Source organism: Podarcis raffonei, chromosome 4 (genome assembly GCF_027172205.1).
Source record: "Podarcis raffonei isolate rPodRaf1 chromosome 4, rPodRaf1.pri, whole genome shotgun sequence".
NCBI lineage: Eukaryota > Metazoa > Chordata > Lepidosauria > Squamata > Lacertidae > Podarcis > Podarcis raffonei.
Window position 1 is genome coordinate 4493355 of NC_070605.1, and position 16730 is coordinate 4510084.

General features: G+C 44.7%; 1 protein-coding gene and 1 long non-coding RNA gene across 8 annotated transcripts in view; one reads left to right on the plus strand and one right to left on the minus strand.

The window, feature by feature from the left end:
* The window catches only part of LOC128412035 (zinc finger protein 420-like), a 621951-nt gene that overhangs the window by 141329 nt on the left and 463892 nt on the right, over nt 1-16730 (plus strand). The window contains exon 5 of one of the 7 annotated variants that reach the window (XM_053384845.1): nt 13126-13252. The exons of 4 other annotated variants lie outside the window; for them this stretch is intronic. In XM_053384845.1, coding sequence (XP_053240820.1) covers nt 13126-13252 — 127 coding nt within the window. Of the gene's footprint in view, nt 1-9552; nt 9607-10244; nt 11541-13125; nt 13253-16730 lie in introns of those variants that run through there. 2 more of the 7 variants (XM_053384849.1, XM_053384850.1) reach the window with 2 other exon arrangements.
* The window catches only part of LOC128412195 (uncharacterized), a 60610-nt gene that overhangs the window by 16213 nt on the left and 27667 nt on the right, over nt 1-16730 (minus strand). The window lies entirely within an intron of this gene.

The following is a 16730-nucleotide window of genomic DNA, read 5'->3' on the forward strand; positions in this document are numbered from 1 at the left end:
TTGACTGGGGTTATGTACCACCTATATATCATTTTCATAATGTTTTCTCTTAAGGCATTACATGCCGTAAATTTCATCCCGGTGGTCCACAACTTTTCCCAGTCAGCAAACAAAATATTATGACCAATGTCCTGAGCCCATTTAATCATAGCTGATTTAACCGTTTCATCTTGTGTATTCCATTTCAGCAGTAAATTATACATTTTAGACAAATTCTTAGTACTGGGTTCTAACAGTTCTGTCTCCAATTTTGATTTTTCCACCTGGAAGCCAATTTTACTGTCCGATTTAAACGCTTCGTTTATTTGGTGATAATGCAACCAATCTCTCACCTTCCCTTTTAATTTCTCAAAACTCTGCAATCTCAGTTTGTCCCCCTCCTTTTCCAAAATTTCCCAGTATCTTGGCCACTTCGACTCCATATTTAACTTTTTAACTGCCTTAGCTTCCATTGGCGACAACCACCTTGGAGTTTTATTTTCCAGCAAATCTTTATATCTGATCCAGACATTTAATAGTGCTTTTCTGACAATATGGTTTTTGAAACTTTTATGTGCTTTAACCTTGTCATACCACAAATATGCGTGCCATCCGAAGATATTATTGTAACCTTCCAAGTCCAAAATGTCTGTATTTTCAAGAAGCAGCCATTCTTTCAGCCAGCAGAAAGCTGCCGCCTCATAGTACAGTTTAAAGTCAGGCAGGGCAAACCCCCCTCTTTCCTTTGAATCCGTTAATATCTTAAATTTAATTCTGGGCTTCTTGCCCTGCCAGACAAATTTAGATATATCTTTTTGCCACTTCTTGAAACAGTCCATTTTATCCATTATTTGCAATGCTTGAAACAAAAACAGCATTCTTGGCAACACATTCATTTTTATGACTGCAATTCGGCCTAACAAGGAAAGCTTTAAGTTAGACCAAATTTCCAAATCTTTTTTCACTTCTGTCCAAGTTTTTTCATAATTGTCTTTAAATAGATTCACATTCTTAGCTGTCATGTTAATACCCAAATATTTCACTTTTTTAACCACAGTCAACCCTGTCTCATTCTGAAACCTTTCTTTTTCCAACTGTGTTAAATTTTTCTCCAATACCTTTGTCTTTAACTTATTCAATTTAAAACCTGCCAATTGACCGAACTCTTGGATTATTTCCAAAACTCTTTTCGTACTAGCTTCTGGCTCTTGCAATGTAAGTACTAGGTCATCTGCAAATGCTCTCAATTTATATTGTTTAGCTCCGACCTGAATCCCTTTAACCAACTGGTCCCTCCTAATCATATTAAGCAAGACCTCCAGGACCGATATAAAAAGTAATGGGGAGATAGGGCACCCCTGACGTGTCCCTTTTTCAATCTTGAACTCTTCTGTAACCACATTATTTACAATTAATTTTGCTTTCTGTTCAGAGTATATTGCACCTATACCATTCTCAAACCCTTGGCCTACCCCCATCCCCCGGAGGTTCTTCAACATAAAACTCCAAGAAATGTTGTCAAAGGCTTTCTCGGCATCCACAAATATCAAAACAGCCTTAGTGTTTATATTCACTTCCAACTTTTCCAAAATGTCAATTATATTCCTTACGTTATCCGACAAATGCCTTTTCGGGAGAAAGCCCGCTTGGTCCCCGTGAATCTCCTCCATCAAGACTCTTTTCAATCTCTTTGCTAAAATATCAGCAAAGATTTTGTAATCCACATTTAATAACGAGATGGGTCGGTAGTTTTTAAGTTGAGTCTTTTCAGTCTCTGTCTTTGGTATAAGTGTGATGTAGGCCTCTCTCCACGTATCGGGTGCCCTTCTCCCCTCCATAATCTCATTACAGACTTCCTTCAGAGGTTGTATCAACCCTTCCTTCAAAACTTTGTAGTATTTGGAAGTCAGTCCATCCGGTCCAGGGGATTTGCCCAGCGTCATGCCTTGAATGGCATCTTCTATTTCTTGTGCTGATATCTCCTGGTTCAAAATTGTCTTACTTTCCTGCGAAACCTTTTTCAGCCCATTTTTCTCGAGGAATTGTTGTATATCCATTTCTTTCTGCGGCCCTTGTGTTTAGAGTTGTCTAAAGTAGTTCTGAAAGCAATTCCTGATTTCCGCTGGATTACTTATGTTCTTTCCTTCCACTTCTATATTTGTTACCGTGTTAAGTTTTTGTCTCTTCTTTATTTGCCAGGCCAATAACTTACCACATTTATCAGCAGATTCAAAGGTCTTTTGTCTCATTTGCTTGATTTTCCATTCTAATTCTTGATTCGTCAGTTCCATATATTGTGTTTGATAAAATTTAATTTCTCTTAGAATCTCTTGCGATTTTGGCTTCAATCTTAATTTCTTTTCCCCTTCTTTTATCTTTTCCAAGATTTTTTCCTTCCTCTCATTTTGCTTTCTTTTCTTTAATGTATTTTGTTGTATCAAAAACCCTCTCATCACGGCTTTACTTGCGTCCCATATTATTCTTTTTTCTACTTTAGTCCTTAAGTTAATTTCAAAATAGTCTTTCAAAGTTTTTTGGGCCTTCTTGCAAATCTCCTCATCTCTAAATAAGGTGTCATTCATTCTCCATCTGAAGGAGCCAGTTGTTGTTTGCCTCATCACCATCTTTACTGCATTATGGTCGGAGAAAGTTTTTGGGCAGATTTCCACTTTCTTTATATTCGGCGCCATACTGCTAGTCACCCAAATTTGGTCAATCCTTGTCCATGTCATTTTGGCTTCAGAAAAGAAGGTTCCCTCTCTTTCTAATGGGTATTTTGTTCTCCAAATGTCAATCAAGTCCATATTGTCAGTCATTTCAAAAAAAGTCTTTGGTAGTCTTCCATCTTTTGTCACTACCTGTCTTTGTGCTTTGTCCATATTTGTTGAAACTACTCCATTCATGTCTCCCATCATGATTAAATTATAGTCCATATAGTCCATCAAAGTCTCATGCAACTTCTTAAAAAATTCAGCTTTCCCTTCATTTGGTGCATAGATTCCCACTATCAGGTACTTTTCTCCTTGAGATTGAATTTCAATTGCCAAATATCTTCCTTGGTCGTCTTTAAAGATTTGTTTCAGTTGCAGCTTTTCCTTTGCATAGATCACCACTCCTCTCTTTTTTACTCTGTCTGAAGATATAAATTCTTGTCCCAATCTTTTATTTATTAATAATTTTCTATGTGCTCTTGTCACATGGGTCTCTTGTAAACAAATCAAGTCCAATTGGTCTTTCTTTAAAGCATGGAATATATTTTTCCTTTTTCTGGGAATATTCAAACCGTTACAATTCCAGGTTAAAAGTTGCAGAGCCATGATGGGGATTATTTACTCTTTCCTCCTACAGCTCCCAATTTTTGTTCCTCGTTTGTCGGTGGTTCCGTATCCGTATCTAATGAAGGATGCCCTTGTCCAGGAAACGTCTCTTTCTGTAGGTCTTCTTCGTGTTCTCCCAAGAACTTGTCTTTATCACTCACTGTCTTTATTCTTCTTTTCTTCCCCTTGTATTTAAAAGACAGGCCTTGGGGAAACTCCCACCTGAATGGTATGTAGTTCCTTTTCAGCAGTGTCACCAAGTCCTTGTAGAATCCTCTTGCGTCCAAAATACTTTTGGGAATGTCTTTAAAAATCTCAATATGAAAATCTTCAATTCGAAGGGTTGTTTGATAATGCAGGTTCAGTATTTTGTCTCGCTCCTCCTTTGATCTTAGAGTTATTAAGCAGTCTCTGGGTCTGTTCTTCCTCTGCCTTGTGCCCAGTCTAAATGCACTTTCTATCTTAAATTCTTCCTTGTCCAACTCCTGCTTCCAAAAGTCAGAAAATTCTTTTGTCAAATAGTCCACCAGGTTGTCTCCTTCCTTTTCCGGCACAAGTCTGATCCTTAAGTTCCTCTCCTTACGTTGCATATCCTGCATAGAAAGTGCCAGCTCATACTCATCTAGTTTCCTGTACACTGGTGGAAACTTTTCCTCAGCAGCAGTTGCAATTTCTTTAGCTTCCTCAGCTATCTTTCGTGTTGTTGATGAATCTTCCAGTAGTTTCCCAATTGCTTCAGCATTTGAGTTCACTTTGCTCCCAAGGTCAGTTATACTTTTTGTATTTAAGTCAATTTTCCCAGAGATTTCTTCAATTTTCTTATTTGTTTCAGCAACTTGTACTTTAGTTTCTACGCCTTGCTTTTTTAGTTCCTCCAAAGAGTCATTTATCTTCTCCAGTACCTTAGCAAATGATTCTTCTGCAGACATTATTTTCACTTTTGCCTTTGGAACAACTGTAGTCCCAGAGGCTCCTGATACAGAAGCCCTTCTTTGCATGGAAAGATCAACTTTGTATTGTCTGCCAGATCTCAAGGTTGTTTCTTGTGAATCCTCTTTCTCTTTACCATCTACCATAACAAAGTCTTTTACTCAAGGTCATTCCCACACTCTTGAGCTGTCAGACAAAAGATCTCAAATTTTAAACTCCACTTGTTGCTGAAACAATTTATAAGTCCTCTAGAGGGCGTAAAGTCAATTCTTTGCCTTCAAGTTAATCCCTGACTCTCCAGAAAACAAGCAAAAGTCCTTCTAGTCCCTTTCAATTATTCTTTTCTCTTTCTGAAGGATTCAAATCAATAATGTCCTGCAAGTAGCTTTACTGTGCAACAAAGTAAAATGTTTCAAGTTGAGAGTAGCCAAAGTCAGTTACAGATACTTTTTTACCTTCTTATAGCAACAGTCCTTAGCCGGATTCCTTTTCTCCGGCAGTCCGATCCCCAGGTATAAGAGCAGCGGTAAATAGCTCAATTTCTTTTGAACTGGCAGGAAAACACTTTAAAATCTTCCCCCCCCCTCCTGCCTTCGGGGAGGGAGTTCTTTGCTTGGTGTTGGATTTCTTAGTTCCCACAACTCTCCTTTCAAACAGTTACAGCTTAAATGTCTTTCGCTTTGATCTTACTACAGAACGGAAAGCAGACTTCCTTTTTGATGCTTGTCCGTCTCGGTACCCAATTTCTTTAATTTTAGTGTCCAATTATATTTTAGAGTTCGATCCTACTCACGGATAGTTGCTAACCGGAAGTCTCCAAACATTGCAAATTTTGGACAAGATGGATTGTTTCAAGAAGTGGCAGAGAGATATTTCCAGATTTGTCTGGCAGGGCAAGAAGCCTCGAATAAAATTTAAGATATTAACTGATGCTAAAGAAAGAGGTGGATTTGCCCTGCCAGATCTTAAACTTTACTATGAATCAGCTGCTTTTTGCTGGCTGAGAGAATGGCTACTTCTTGAAAACACTGATGTGCTGGATTTAGAAGGTTTCAACAATGTATTTGGCTGGCATGCATATTTGTGGTATGATAAGGTAAAAGCACATAAAGCGTTTAAAAACCATATTGTTAGAAAAGCACTGTTTAATGTTTGGATAAGATATAAGGATTTGTTAGAAAAGAAAACCCCAAGATGGTTGTCACCAATGAAAGCGAAGGCACAGAAAAAACTCAATATGGAGGCCAAATGGCCGAAATATTGGGAAATTCTAGAACAAGATGGAGACAGAATAAAACTGCAGAGCTTTGAAAAATTGAAAAACAGAGTGCGAGATTGGCTCCATTATTATCAAATAATGGAGGCATATAACCTGGACAAAAAAGTTGGTTTCCAGGTGGAAAAATCAAAATTGGAAACAGAATTGTTAGATCCCAAAATTAAGAATTTGTCAAGAATGTATAACTTGCTGTTGAAATGGAACACTCAGGATGAAACGGTGAAATCTGCTATGATTAAATGGGCACAAGACGTTGGACATAACATTATGATGGCTGACTGGGAACAGCTATGGACCACAGGTATGAAATTTACGGCATGTAATGCCCTAAGAGAGAATTTAATGAAAATGATTTACAGGTGGTACATGACACCAGTCAAGCTTGCAAAAATTTATAATCTACCTGACAATAAATGTTGGAAATGTAATGAGACTGAAGGTACATTATTTCACCTTTGGTGGACATGCCCAAGGATTAAGACATTCTGGGAGATGATTTATAATGAAATGAAAAAGGTATTTAAATATACCTTTCTGAAGAAACCAGAGGCCTTTCTCCTGGGCATGGTCGGCCAATTGGTGCCAAAGAAGGACAGAACTTTTTTTATGTATGCAACAACAGCAGCAAGAATACTCATCGCGAAGTATTGGAAGACACAAGATTTACCCACCCGGGAAGAATTGCAGATGAAGTTGATGGACTATATGGAACTGGCGGAAATGACTGGCAGAATCCGAGACCAGGGAGAAGAGTCGGTGGAAGAAGACTGGAAAAAGTTTAAAGACTATTTACAGAAATACAGAAATGTTATAAGGAATTAAGTACAAATAGATTTTTAATGTATTACAGGGAAAAAATAAGGTTAGAATAACTTAAGATAAATTACAGGACAGAAAACAGAGGAAGATGGAAAGGAATTGCTGAAACAGTTAATTGAAGTGGAATACAAAAAGGGAGGTGCGAGGAGGTCGTGGAAACAAGTGAATGAAAGATAAGATACTGAAATTATTGGATGTGTTTTAAATTGTGTTTGTTTTGTGTTGTTAATTCAATGTTTTAGTGTTAGTGTAATGTAGTGTTTTTGTTTTTGTATTGTATTGCATTGTTTTGTTGAATTCTTTTTCTTTCTTTTATAGTCTTTAAACTGTTAATAAATATTATTTAAAAAAAGAAAAAGAAAAAGGTTGCTGCCCCCTGCCCCAGGCTAACAAGATGGTCAATATCCAGTTCCACTCCATCCTTTTAAAATTAAAGTAACAAAATAGATCCCATCTTCCAGAGCATGTAAACCACATGAGTGGAAAGACCCCTGTGCCACTCACAGAAATAGGACTGTACTTCCTTCTCCCACCTTTAAAGTAAACGTCTACGTAATGAAACCGAATCGACCCAAGTCTGCCTTCCTCCGTCAACCTGAACTTCGCTCTTCAAGCCAAAAGACAACACTGCCCTGTCCCCGAGCGAAACCCCCTGGCCTGTCATAGGTAGAGCTGCCACCACGCCAGTGGCGTTTACATCAGCGCAACGCAGGGACTGAATGAGGGGGCAGCAAGATGCTTTCAGCCTCAGACACTTGGCGGGTTCTGATATGGCCGTGCAGGCCAGATTCACGACCCTGGCGGGCTGGATTTGGCCCAGGGAACATAGTTTGAGGACCCCTGGCCTACACTGACTGGCAGCAGCTCCCCAGAGTTTCAGGCAGGGATTTTGTCCGGCCCTTGCAGGAGATGTCAGGGGTTGACCCTGGGACATTCTGCATGCCAAGCAGATGCTCTAGGGCTCCCCATATTTCCCTAGTCTTTCAACGTTATGCTATTAGCAACCGTGGAGATTCCACGTCCCTCTTTTGAAAGGAGAAAACTCAATTTAATAAATAATAATAATAATAATAAAACATTTATACTCTGCCCATCTGGTTGGGTTTCCCCAGCCACTCTGGGCGGCTTCCAACAAAATATTAAAATACAATAGTCCAACAAATATTAAAAGCTTCCCTAAACATAATAACAACAACCATCCATTTCTGAACAAAAAAAAAATTTTTTTCCTTCCAGTAGCACCTTAAAGACCAACTAAGTTAGTTCTTGGTATGAGCTTTCGTGTGCATGCACACTTCTTCAGATACACTGAAACAGAAGTTGCCAGATCCTTCTATATAGTGAGAAGGTGGGGAGGGGTATTACTCAGAAGGGTGGTGGGAATGGGTGGTTGGCAGATAGCTGTGATGAGCCTGTTGATGACTCTTAACGACTGCAATAGGTCTTACAGGAAAAAGCAAGGGGTGAGAAGGTGAAAAATGGCTTTGTCATGTATAATGAGATAAGAATCCAATGTCTTTGTTCAGACCAGGTCTCTCCATGGTTTTAAGTTTGGTAATGAGTTGCAATTCAGCAGCTTCTCTTTCCAGTCTATTTCTGAAATTCCTTTGTAGTAAAACAGCTACTTTGAGATCTTGTATAGAATGTCCTGGGAGATTGAAGTGTTCTTCTACTGGTTTCTCTGTCTTGTGATTCTTGATGTCCGATTTATGTCCGTTTATTCTTTGGCGTAAGGTTTGGCCTGTTTGTCCAATATAGAGAGCTGAGGGACACTGTTGGCATTTGATGGCATATACAATGTTAGACGATGAGCAATTAAATAGTCCCGAGATGGTATGTGTGATGTTGTTGGGGCCGGTAATGGTGTTGTCCGGGTGTATGTGGCAGCAAAGTTGGCATCTGGGTTTATTGCAGGCTCTGGTGCCAGTGTCCGTGTTACGTCTGGTTGTAGTATTATTGTGGGTTAGGAGTTGTTTAAGATTGGGTGGCTGTCTGTAGGCAATGAAAGGTCTTCCTCCCAGAGCTTGAGAAAGAGAACTGTCATTGTCCAGGAGAGGTTGTAGATCTCTGATGATGCGTTGTACTGTTTTAACTTGGGAGCTGTATGTGATGACTAGAGGTGTTCTGTTATTTTCTTTTTTGGGCCTGTCTTGCAGGCTCATCACAGCTATCTGCCAACCACCCATTCCCACCACCCTTCTGAGTAATACCCCTCCCCACCTTCTCACTATATAGAAGGATCTGGCAACTTCTGTTTCAGTGTATCTGAAGAAGTGTGCATGCACACGAAAGCTCATACCAAGAACTAACTTAGTTGGTCTTTAAGGTGCTACTGGAAGGAAAAAAATTTTTTTTGTTTTGACTATGGCAGACCAACACGGCTACCTATCTGTAACATCCATTTCTGGAAAGGGAAATGGCATACTTTTGTATATTAGTATAAAAAGCATGCATAAGAAGGTATTACTCATTTATGATGAGAATAGGATTTATTTATTTTGAACTTCGCTGGGTTCCTCCTTGGCAGCTAGTGCGATTGTTTCTGAAGGGCTAGAACTCAGGACCTGCTGCCTTGAGGGACATCTAAGAGCAGTTGGGCACAGATCGGACGGCCATCTGCCATGGATGCTTTAGCTGAGATTCCTGCATTACTGGGGGTTGTAATAATAATAATAATAATAATAATAATAATAATAATAATAATTATTATTATTATTATTATTATTATTATTATTTATTTATATCCCGCCCATCTGGCTGGGTTTCCCCAGCCACTCTGGGCGGCTTCCAATCAAACACTAAATTACAATAACCTATTAAACATTAAAACCTTCCCTAAAGAGGGCTGCCTGTTCAGGGAACTAGACCCGGCCCCCTCTTGCTTCGGGTTGGACTAGATGACCCTGGGATCCCCTCCTATCTCTCCACTCCTGAATTCTAGGAGGAGCTTCCTTGCCTCCTGCAAAGCCCTTTTCCTTGCAAGCTCTTCCTCTGGTTTCTGGCCAAGGGAGGGAGATGCTCAGAGTCCAGCCAAGAGCCTCACCCCCAAAAGGATATCTGGGCATTGGCGTAGCCGGGGGAGCAGTTGCCCCCCTAAATGCATAAAAAATAATAAGAATCTGAGAGAGGGCTGAGCGAGGGAGGACTCGGCTTTGCAAGGGTTAAAGGGAACCGAGCTGCCTTCCTAGAGAGGACAGGAAGCAAGAGGGGGCTGCAAGGAAGGGGGTGTTGCTTTGGTGTCTCTCCTGCAAGGGCCGAATCGCAGCCCCCTCCTGGGATCTGGTGAGTCCATAGCTGTCAACTTTCAGATTTGAAAATAAGGGATCAGCAGCCTTGAAAATAAGGGATCAGCAGCCTCACCTATCTACCAATCCGGGATAGCAGCAGGAAGCAGCGGGAAACGGCGCTGGAATAAGGGAATTTCCCGCAAAGAAAGGGAAGGTTGCCAGCTATGGATGAGTCTCCTCTCTCTCCCCCCAGAGGGTGCAGTGGAGAGACGGTGGGGGTCCCAGGGCTGGGGCAGGAGAGGGTGCCTGGGGGGCCTGATCTGCTCCTGCAGGGGGGGACCCCAAGTCAGGGAGGAGAGGGTCCTGCCAGGGAGGGGCCAGGTCTGCCACGCTCTCCTTCCTGCAGATCAGAGGATCCCAAACTCATTTGACCCTCCACCCCCCCCCCGTTCAGAAAAAATCTCCCTTCTTTAAACAAAGGAGTCCCTAGTTCTTTAACTCTGTGTGACATAACTCAGCCTCATTGCACAACAGAGGAAACGTGCAAATGGTTTTGCAAAGCTGGAGGAGGAGGTGAACACTAGCCCCAAGTCAGGGAGGAGAGGGGCCAGCCAGGGAGGGGCCAGGTCTGCCACGCTCTCCTTCCTGGAGATCAGAGGATCCCTGACTGCCACGAAATCTCCCTTTTTAAAACAAAGAAGTCCCTGGGACTTTAACTCTGTGTGACATCACTCAGCGTCATTGCACAACAGAGGAAACGTGCAAATGGTTTTGCAAAGCTGGAGGAGGAGGTGAACACTAGCCCCCCCCCCAAATAAAGAACAACGGGGAGGAAGGAAGGAAAAGTAGGAAAGAGAGGCCAGGAATAAAGAGAGAGATACCAGGCCATAGTCTGGGTGTTAACATTGCAAACCAATTTGTGTTAAGCTATATAATAGAACAACAAAAAATCAAGGGGAATGTCTTTGGCCCCGCCCATTTGGCCCTCTGGGGGTTGGCCAGATACATTCCTGGCCCTCAGGGCAAAGAAAAAGAGACCTCACCCCACAAATCTGTCTGGACAGCGGCAGAGATTGCAGAAAAGGAGACAGAAGCAGGGAGTGGAGGTGGGGTGGGGGTGGGGCTGGGGAGCAACTCCTGAGGACCCCCAGGTCAGGACCCCCACTAGAGAGAAGCATCCATTTTTCACAAGATACAAATGACTCCCTTGTCATTCGGTTCTGACTTCAGGCATTGACTGGAAGGCAGCAGAAACCAGGTTGATTAATCTGACAGAAATCCCTTCAGTTGCCTCCACATTCTGCATTGCTTGAAGGCTAGAGACTTATTTCTTCTCCTCTTCCTCCTCCTCTTTCCTTTCAAAAAGATAGCGCATTGTCTGGGATGCGGTGCACTTCAGCCCTGGTTCCCAGCAAGACTCATCCATGCTTGCTCAGGGAACCATTTTTCCCCCTGTCCTACAAATTCTGTAACAGAACAATGTATTTGCTTTGTAGGATTTGCTAGAGCTTCTCATTTAGACGGACAGAACTTGGCAGAAGACCAAAAGGTTCCTTCCGATCTCTCAGAGGCTTCCTGAGAACACAGATGGATGTGCGAGACTCAGCTGGCCCTAAAGCAGGAAGAGGCCATGCCAACCAAACTGGGAGCAGTGGGGGGTTCTGGGAAAACTCTGTGCAGAAGATCCTAGGTGAGGCGGACACCCTCTGCTCAGAGGTGCAGAGCCAGCAGGTGAGGCAGTTCTGCTGCCAGGAGGCCAAAGGACCCCGAGAGGTTTGCAGCCGACTCTACCACCTTGACCATCAGTGGCTGAAGCCAGAAAGGCACACAAAAGCTGAGATGCTGGACCTGGTGATCTTGGAGCAGTTCCTGGCTGTCCTTCCCCTGGAGATGGAGAGCTGGGTGAGGGAATGCGGAGCGGAGACCAGTTCCCAGGTGGTGGCCCTGGCTGAAGGTTTCCTCCTGAGTCAGGCAGAGGAGAGAAAGCAGGTGAGAGAGACTTTCCTCTGGATACTCCCAAGGGGCTCCCAACAGGACAGAGAACATCCCATAATGGTCTGCTGATGGCCCATCCTTTTTCTGGGAAGGCGTCCATGGAATGAGATCTCGTACCCATCAAGTCTTTGTCATTCTCTTTCTAGTATTTCTCCCCATTCTCTGTTTTGAATCCTTGTTTCTTTCTCAGGGAAAGGATCTCTTTGCAGAAATGGACCTGGATTCCTGTGAGGCAGAGAGGCCTCCGTTGGACACCAGAGAGAGGCCACTGGGTAAGGAGGAAGGTGGGTTTTCTCCACTGGTCTCATTCTCTTGGTTTTCCAACTCATCTGAGGGTTCTTTTCATCTTGTTTTGGGGGGAGACAGTTGGGAACAAGGGTCCAGAAGAGGGGAGATGTATTTCTGCACAACAAACATATGAAATGGGCAAAAATGTCCAAATGCTCTCAGCAGGTAAGGTTTTCTCAAAGGCCCATCTGTAGTTAGAGATGCCCTGTTTCACCTGTGAGAGAAGCAGGCACTCCTGGCGTCCAGCTTACCTTTTTTCTCTTGCAGGTGGCAGAAGGATGCCAGCAAGACGTCCTGATCCGCCTTTTCATGGGGGCAAAAGGGAAGCAGCAGCTGTGGAACCAGATCAGGTCAGGGGAAGCTGCCTTGTGGGGACAGAGGCCGAGGGATGGAGCAATGTCATGGACTGGTTAGGCACAGAGGAGTGGTGGGAGGAAACAGCTGGGAAACCAGGAAAGGAAGACGGCTCAGAGCCGAAGGAGTGGAGGTGGAGGAAGGATGAGCAGGTAGAGGGAGAAGAGGGAGAAGCCTGGGAAGAGGAGGTGTCAGAAGCTGAAGGGGTTACAGGGCGTAGTGAGCTGGGAGACTCTGTGGCAGAATGCAGTGCAGAATCAGAGGCAGAAGAGGAAGGAGGCAAGTGGGAGAGGAAGGTCGAGAGGCTGAGGTGAGTCAGGAGAAGGAGGAGCCACCGTGGCTCCCTCTCCTTTTGCCAGAAGCCACCCTCCCTGCTTGTCTCTCAGAGCCAGGAGACCCCCTGCAATGCAGGAATCTCTGCTAGATCATCCAAGACAAATGGCCATTCAAAATAGGCTTATTTTATTTCTAGATTGATCACTGAATGCTAAAATTGATTTCTAAGCACCGGACAAATGAGAACAAATAGCGGCCTGGATTCACCTAACCAGCCCCATCGGCTGCAAGATGGGGCTTGCCTCCCATTCCTCCTCCTCCCCATTCCTCCATGAATCCCTCGAATTTGGCTGTAGGGCATTGGGAGGGAACTCCCCAGAAAAGCCCAGGAGGAGAGGAGAAAGTGGATCCTTCCATTGGGGAAACTGGAATGCTTGCCTAGGCAGAATGACTTGAATAACACAAGGTGGAGTACAACTTATTTGCACAAAAACGAATACCCATAATTTAAACTTAGAATAAAATAAGCATCCATAAATAAAATGTGCAGCAAAGCAATCCTATTGAAACAACACCGCAATTTACAGGAAGGAAACAACAGAGCATTGTGGAGTAGATCATATTTCTGCTGTCTCAGAGGACATTTCCCTTTTTCTTTTAGGGTCCAGTGTGCTTTAAAGATGTTGCTGTTCGTTTCACGGACGAGGAGTGGGCGTTGCTGGATCCTGACCAGAGAGCTCTGCATAAGGACGTCATGGAGGAGAATCGTGGGATCGTGGCCTCTCTTGGTAAGGCTCCCTGTGGGATCGTCATATCTGCCTGGAAATTCAAAAAATACCTCTATGTGACCAACGTCATATATTTTCACAGAGCTCAACAGCGCCCCCTACAACACCTGGGAACCTAACACCCCCACAATAAAGAGTAACTTACAGTTTTTTCTTTGAACAATCTTCCTCAGATTATTCCTTTTTCTACCACGATTGGGCTGGTCTAAACTGCCCAGGCCATCTTCAATGTCAGCTTCAGAATTGTTAGGAAAGATAAGTAGCTTCAGGTTTTCTGCTTTTGTTTTTGCTGCTGTCAATCTTGGGTTGACCAAAGAGAGGACTGACATTGGAGATGGAGGGTATGCCATGACTGGGCCAAACAAAATTCATCCCAGAGAAGAGCTAGGCTTATTGAATTTCAGGTAGAAGTAGCAGTGGTGGTGATGATGATGATGATGATGATGATGATGATGATGATACAGTGGTACCTCGGTTTACAAACTTTCCGGAACAGGACTATTCTTAAATCAAGGTACCACCGTAGTAATAATAATAATTTATATTTATACCCTGCCCATCTGGCTGGGTTGCCCCAGCCACTCTGGGCGGTTTCCAACACACATATAAAAATGAAACATAAATAATAATAATCTGAATCCATATAAAAGAACATTAACTTTAAAATGAACAACTTCTCCTAGTGGCCGAAATTGTGGAAACCTTTTGTGAAAAGTGTATTTCTGAGGTTTGATGGCTCATAACACCACTTTTGTGTGGAGTAATCCCATAAAATTATATAGCAATGGAAAGATAATTTAATGAAGAATGTAATGCGATGACTTTTATGAAGGAGTATTTATTAGAACAGCAGTCATAAAGAAAAAACGTGAAACCTTTGGTAACCATTGGTAACCTTTAGCTTTAATTACGGCCTTACAACGCCTTCACTTGAAGTGAACCAAGTTTTTAGTTCTGCAGCTGTAATAATGGGAAACCAAGACTGAATTATTGCCTCTGTTAATTGGGCTTTATTGCTGGGTTGCTTCTGACTAACAAGTTTCTTTAGTCGGTGTAATGGCTTTAGGGGTTGCTTGTGTGTAAATAGCCGCCGCTCTGGGCTAGGTTGGCTGGTTAAACCATTTCTCACTGGACAGCCATCCACTCCGTGGCTGTTCAGTCGCTGGCAGAATCTGTCAGTGGGCGTTTCTTAAACCTTTTCCAACATAAAAGCTGTTTGACGCCCAGTCTCCTCCTACTCTCCCTGCGTGGAAGTCTTCTGCGCAGGGAGGGCGTGGGTAGCGGAGGACCTGTGCTCTCCCCGCTGGTGTCCAGTGAAGAGTCCCGGAGCCTGCTCTCTGCTTCCCCCATTGGCCCCCCTCTATCCCTGGTGTTGCGCTGATTTTCTTCCCCAACAGGAGACCTGCCTCTCTCCCTGCTTGGCCCCTCTCCAGCATCGCTGTGGAGCCTCGCCTCCTCCTCCTCTAGTTCCGATGGCAGTTCCCTGACATCCATCTCCCCCCCAGAACCCCCTCCACCCCCGGCTCGACCTTTGGATCCAACTTCGTCCCTGTCATTGGCCGACGATGCGGGGAATCCTCGGAAGGAGCTGTCGCCATCCTCAGAGGATTCAAAACCCGCTTCCCACCCGCTCTGATCTCTCCCCGCGGGGTGGGCCTCCCAGTCTGAATCCTCCCTCCCCGACGCTTCTCCTCCCTCCTCTTCGGAGTCAGGAAAACCTACAAACTCCTCCTCGTCGTCGGTGGTGCCAAATTGCTCCTCCCAGTATCTCGCTGGTGGTTTTGGTTTGTGTGGGAACCGACTGTGGAACTCTTCCACTAGATACCCGTCATTGATTGCCTCTGCGGGAACCCACGTGTCTTCGGACCGGGGTTCTCCCTCCCAAGCGACCAAGTACTCTACCTTGCGCCCCCGCCACCTGGAATCGAATATTTCCGTGGCTTGGTTGTGGTGTTCCCTCTCCTCTACTTGTGGGTGTGTGGTGACTTCTCCCTCCCGTCCCGGGAATTCCCGCCCCTCCCTGTACGGAGAGAGTAGGGACCTATGGAACATCGGGTGTAACTTCGTGCTGTCAGGCAGCTTGAGCCTAAATGCCACGGGGTTCACCTGCTGTGTTCGCCTCGGCTGCAACTTCTTGCACCCTCCCTTAAAGGGTAACCCTCGGGTTGACAACCACACCCGGTCCCCCACCCGTATGGTCTCCCCTTCCCGACGGTGCTTGTCTGCCCGCCTCTTGTAAATTTCTTTGGCCCTCTCCAAATTCATCTGGAGTTGCTGGTGCAAGGCCTCCATTTCTTCCACAAACTGCTCTGCTGCAGGTACGCTCCACCCTTCCTCCCCCCTCCCCGGGAAGGCCCTGGGGTGACACCCATAATTGGCCATGAACGGGCTCATTCCCGTGGACACGTGTTCAGCGTTATTGTATGCAAATTCAGCCAGCGCTAGTTTCTCTACCCAATCGTTCTGTCTCTCGCTGACGTAGCAGCGTAGGTATTGTTGGAGTATACTGTTCGCTCGTTCCGCTTGCCCGTTGGTTTCCGGGTGTCTCGCCGTCGAGAACCCCACCTCGACCTGCAGCAAGCTCATGAGCTTCCTCCAGAACCTTGAAGTAAATTGTTTCCCGCGATCTGAGATGACCCTCGAAGGAGCTCCATGCAACCTGAAGATGTGATCTACAAACAATCTGGCTGTTTCCTCTGCCGTCACCGCATGTGAGCAAGCTATGAAATGGCACATTTTTGTCAGTAGATTGACTACTTCCATGACTGCTGTCTTCCCTCTTGATTTGGGCAGATCAGTCATAAAATCTATGGACACCACCTCCCAGGGTCTTCCCGGCGTGGGTAAGGATTCCAGTAACCCTGCAGGGGCCGCCCTCTCCCCCTTTGCCCTCTGGCAGCGGTCACACCCCCGTACGTACTCACGTACATCTTCCCTTACCCTTGGCCACCAGAACTGCCTGGTGACAAGCAGCATGGTCTTGTGCTGACCAAAGTGCCCCACTGTTGGGTTGTCGTGGAGTTGTTTGAGTACCCTTCCCCTCAAGGTCTCCCCCGGTACGTACAGCGCTCCCTTATAGTACAGTATCCCTTCCTTTTCTTCAAACTCTCCATGGTTTTCCCTTTCTTCCCGTAGTTCCCTGATTTTAGTTTGGGCGAACTCGTCGTCCCTGGTGAGACCGGCTAGTTCTCGTTTCCCAACCAACACTCCCCCACACACCCATTTGTCCTCGGGGAACACGTGTCGGGCTTCCGGCGGTCCCTCTCCTTCCATGTACTCCGGCTTCCGGGAGAGAGCATCGGCTCTAACATTCTCCTCTCCCGGCACATACCGGATCTCGAAGGAAAACTTGGAGAACTCTTGTGCCCATCGAATCTGTCTCTGGTTGAGTACTCGCGCAGTCCTCCAGTACTCCAAGTTCTTGTGATCCATGCAAACCTGGATCTTGTGCCGCGCCCCTATTAACAGATGTCTCCAT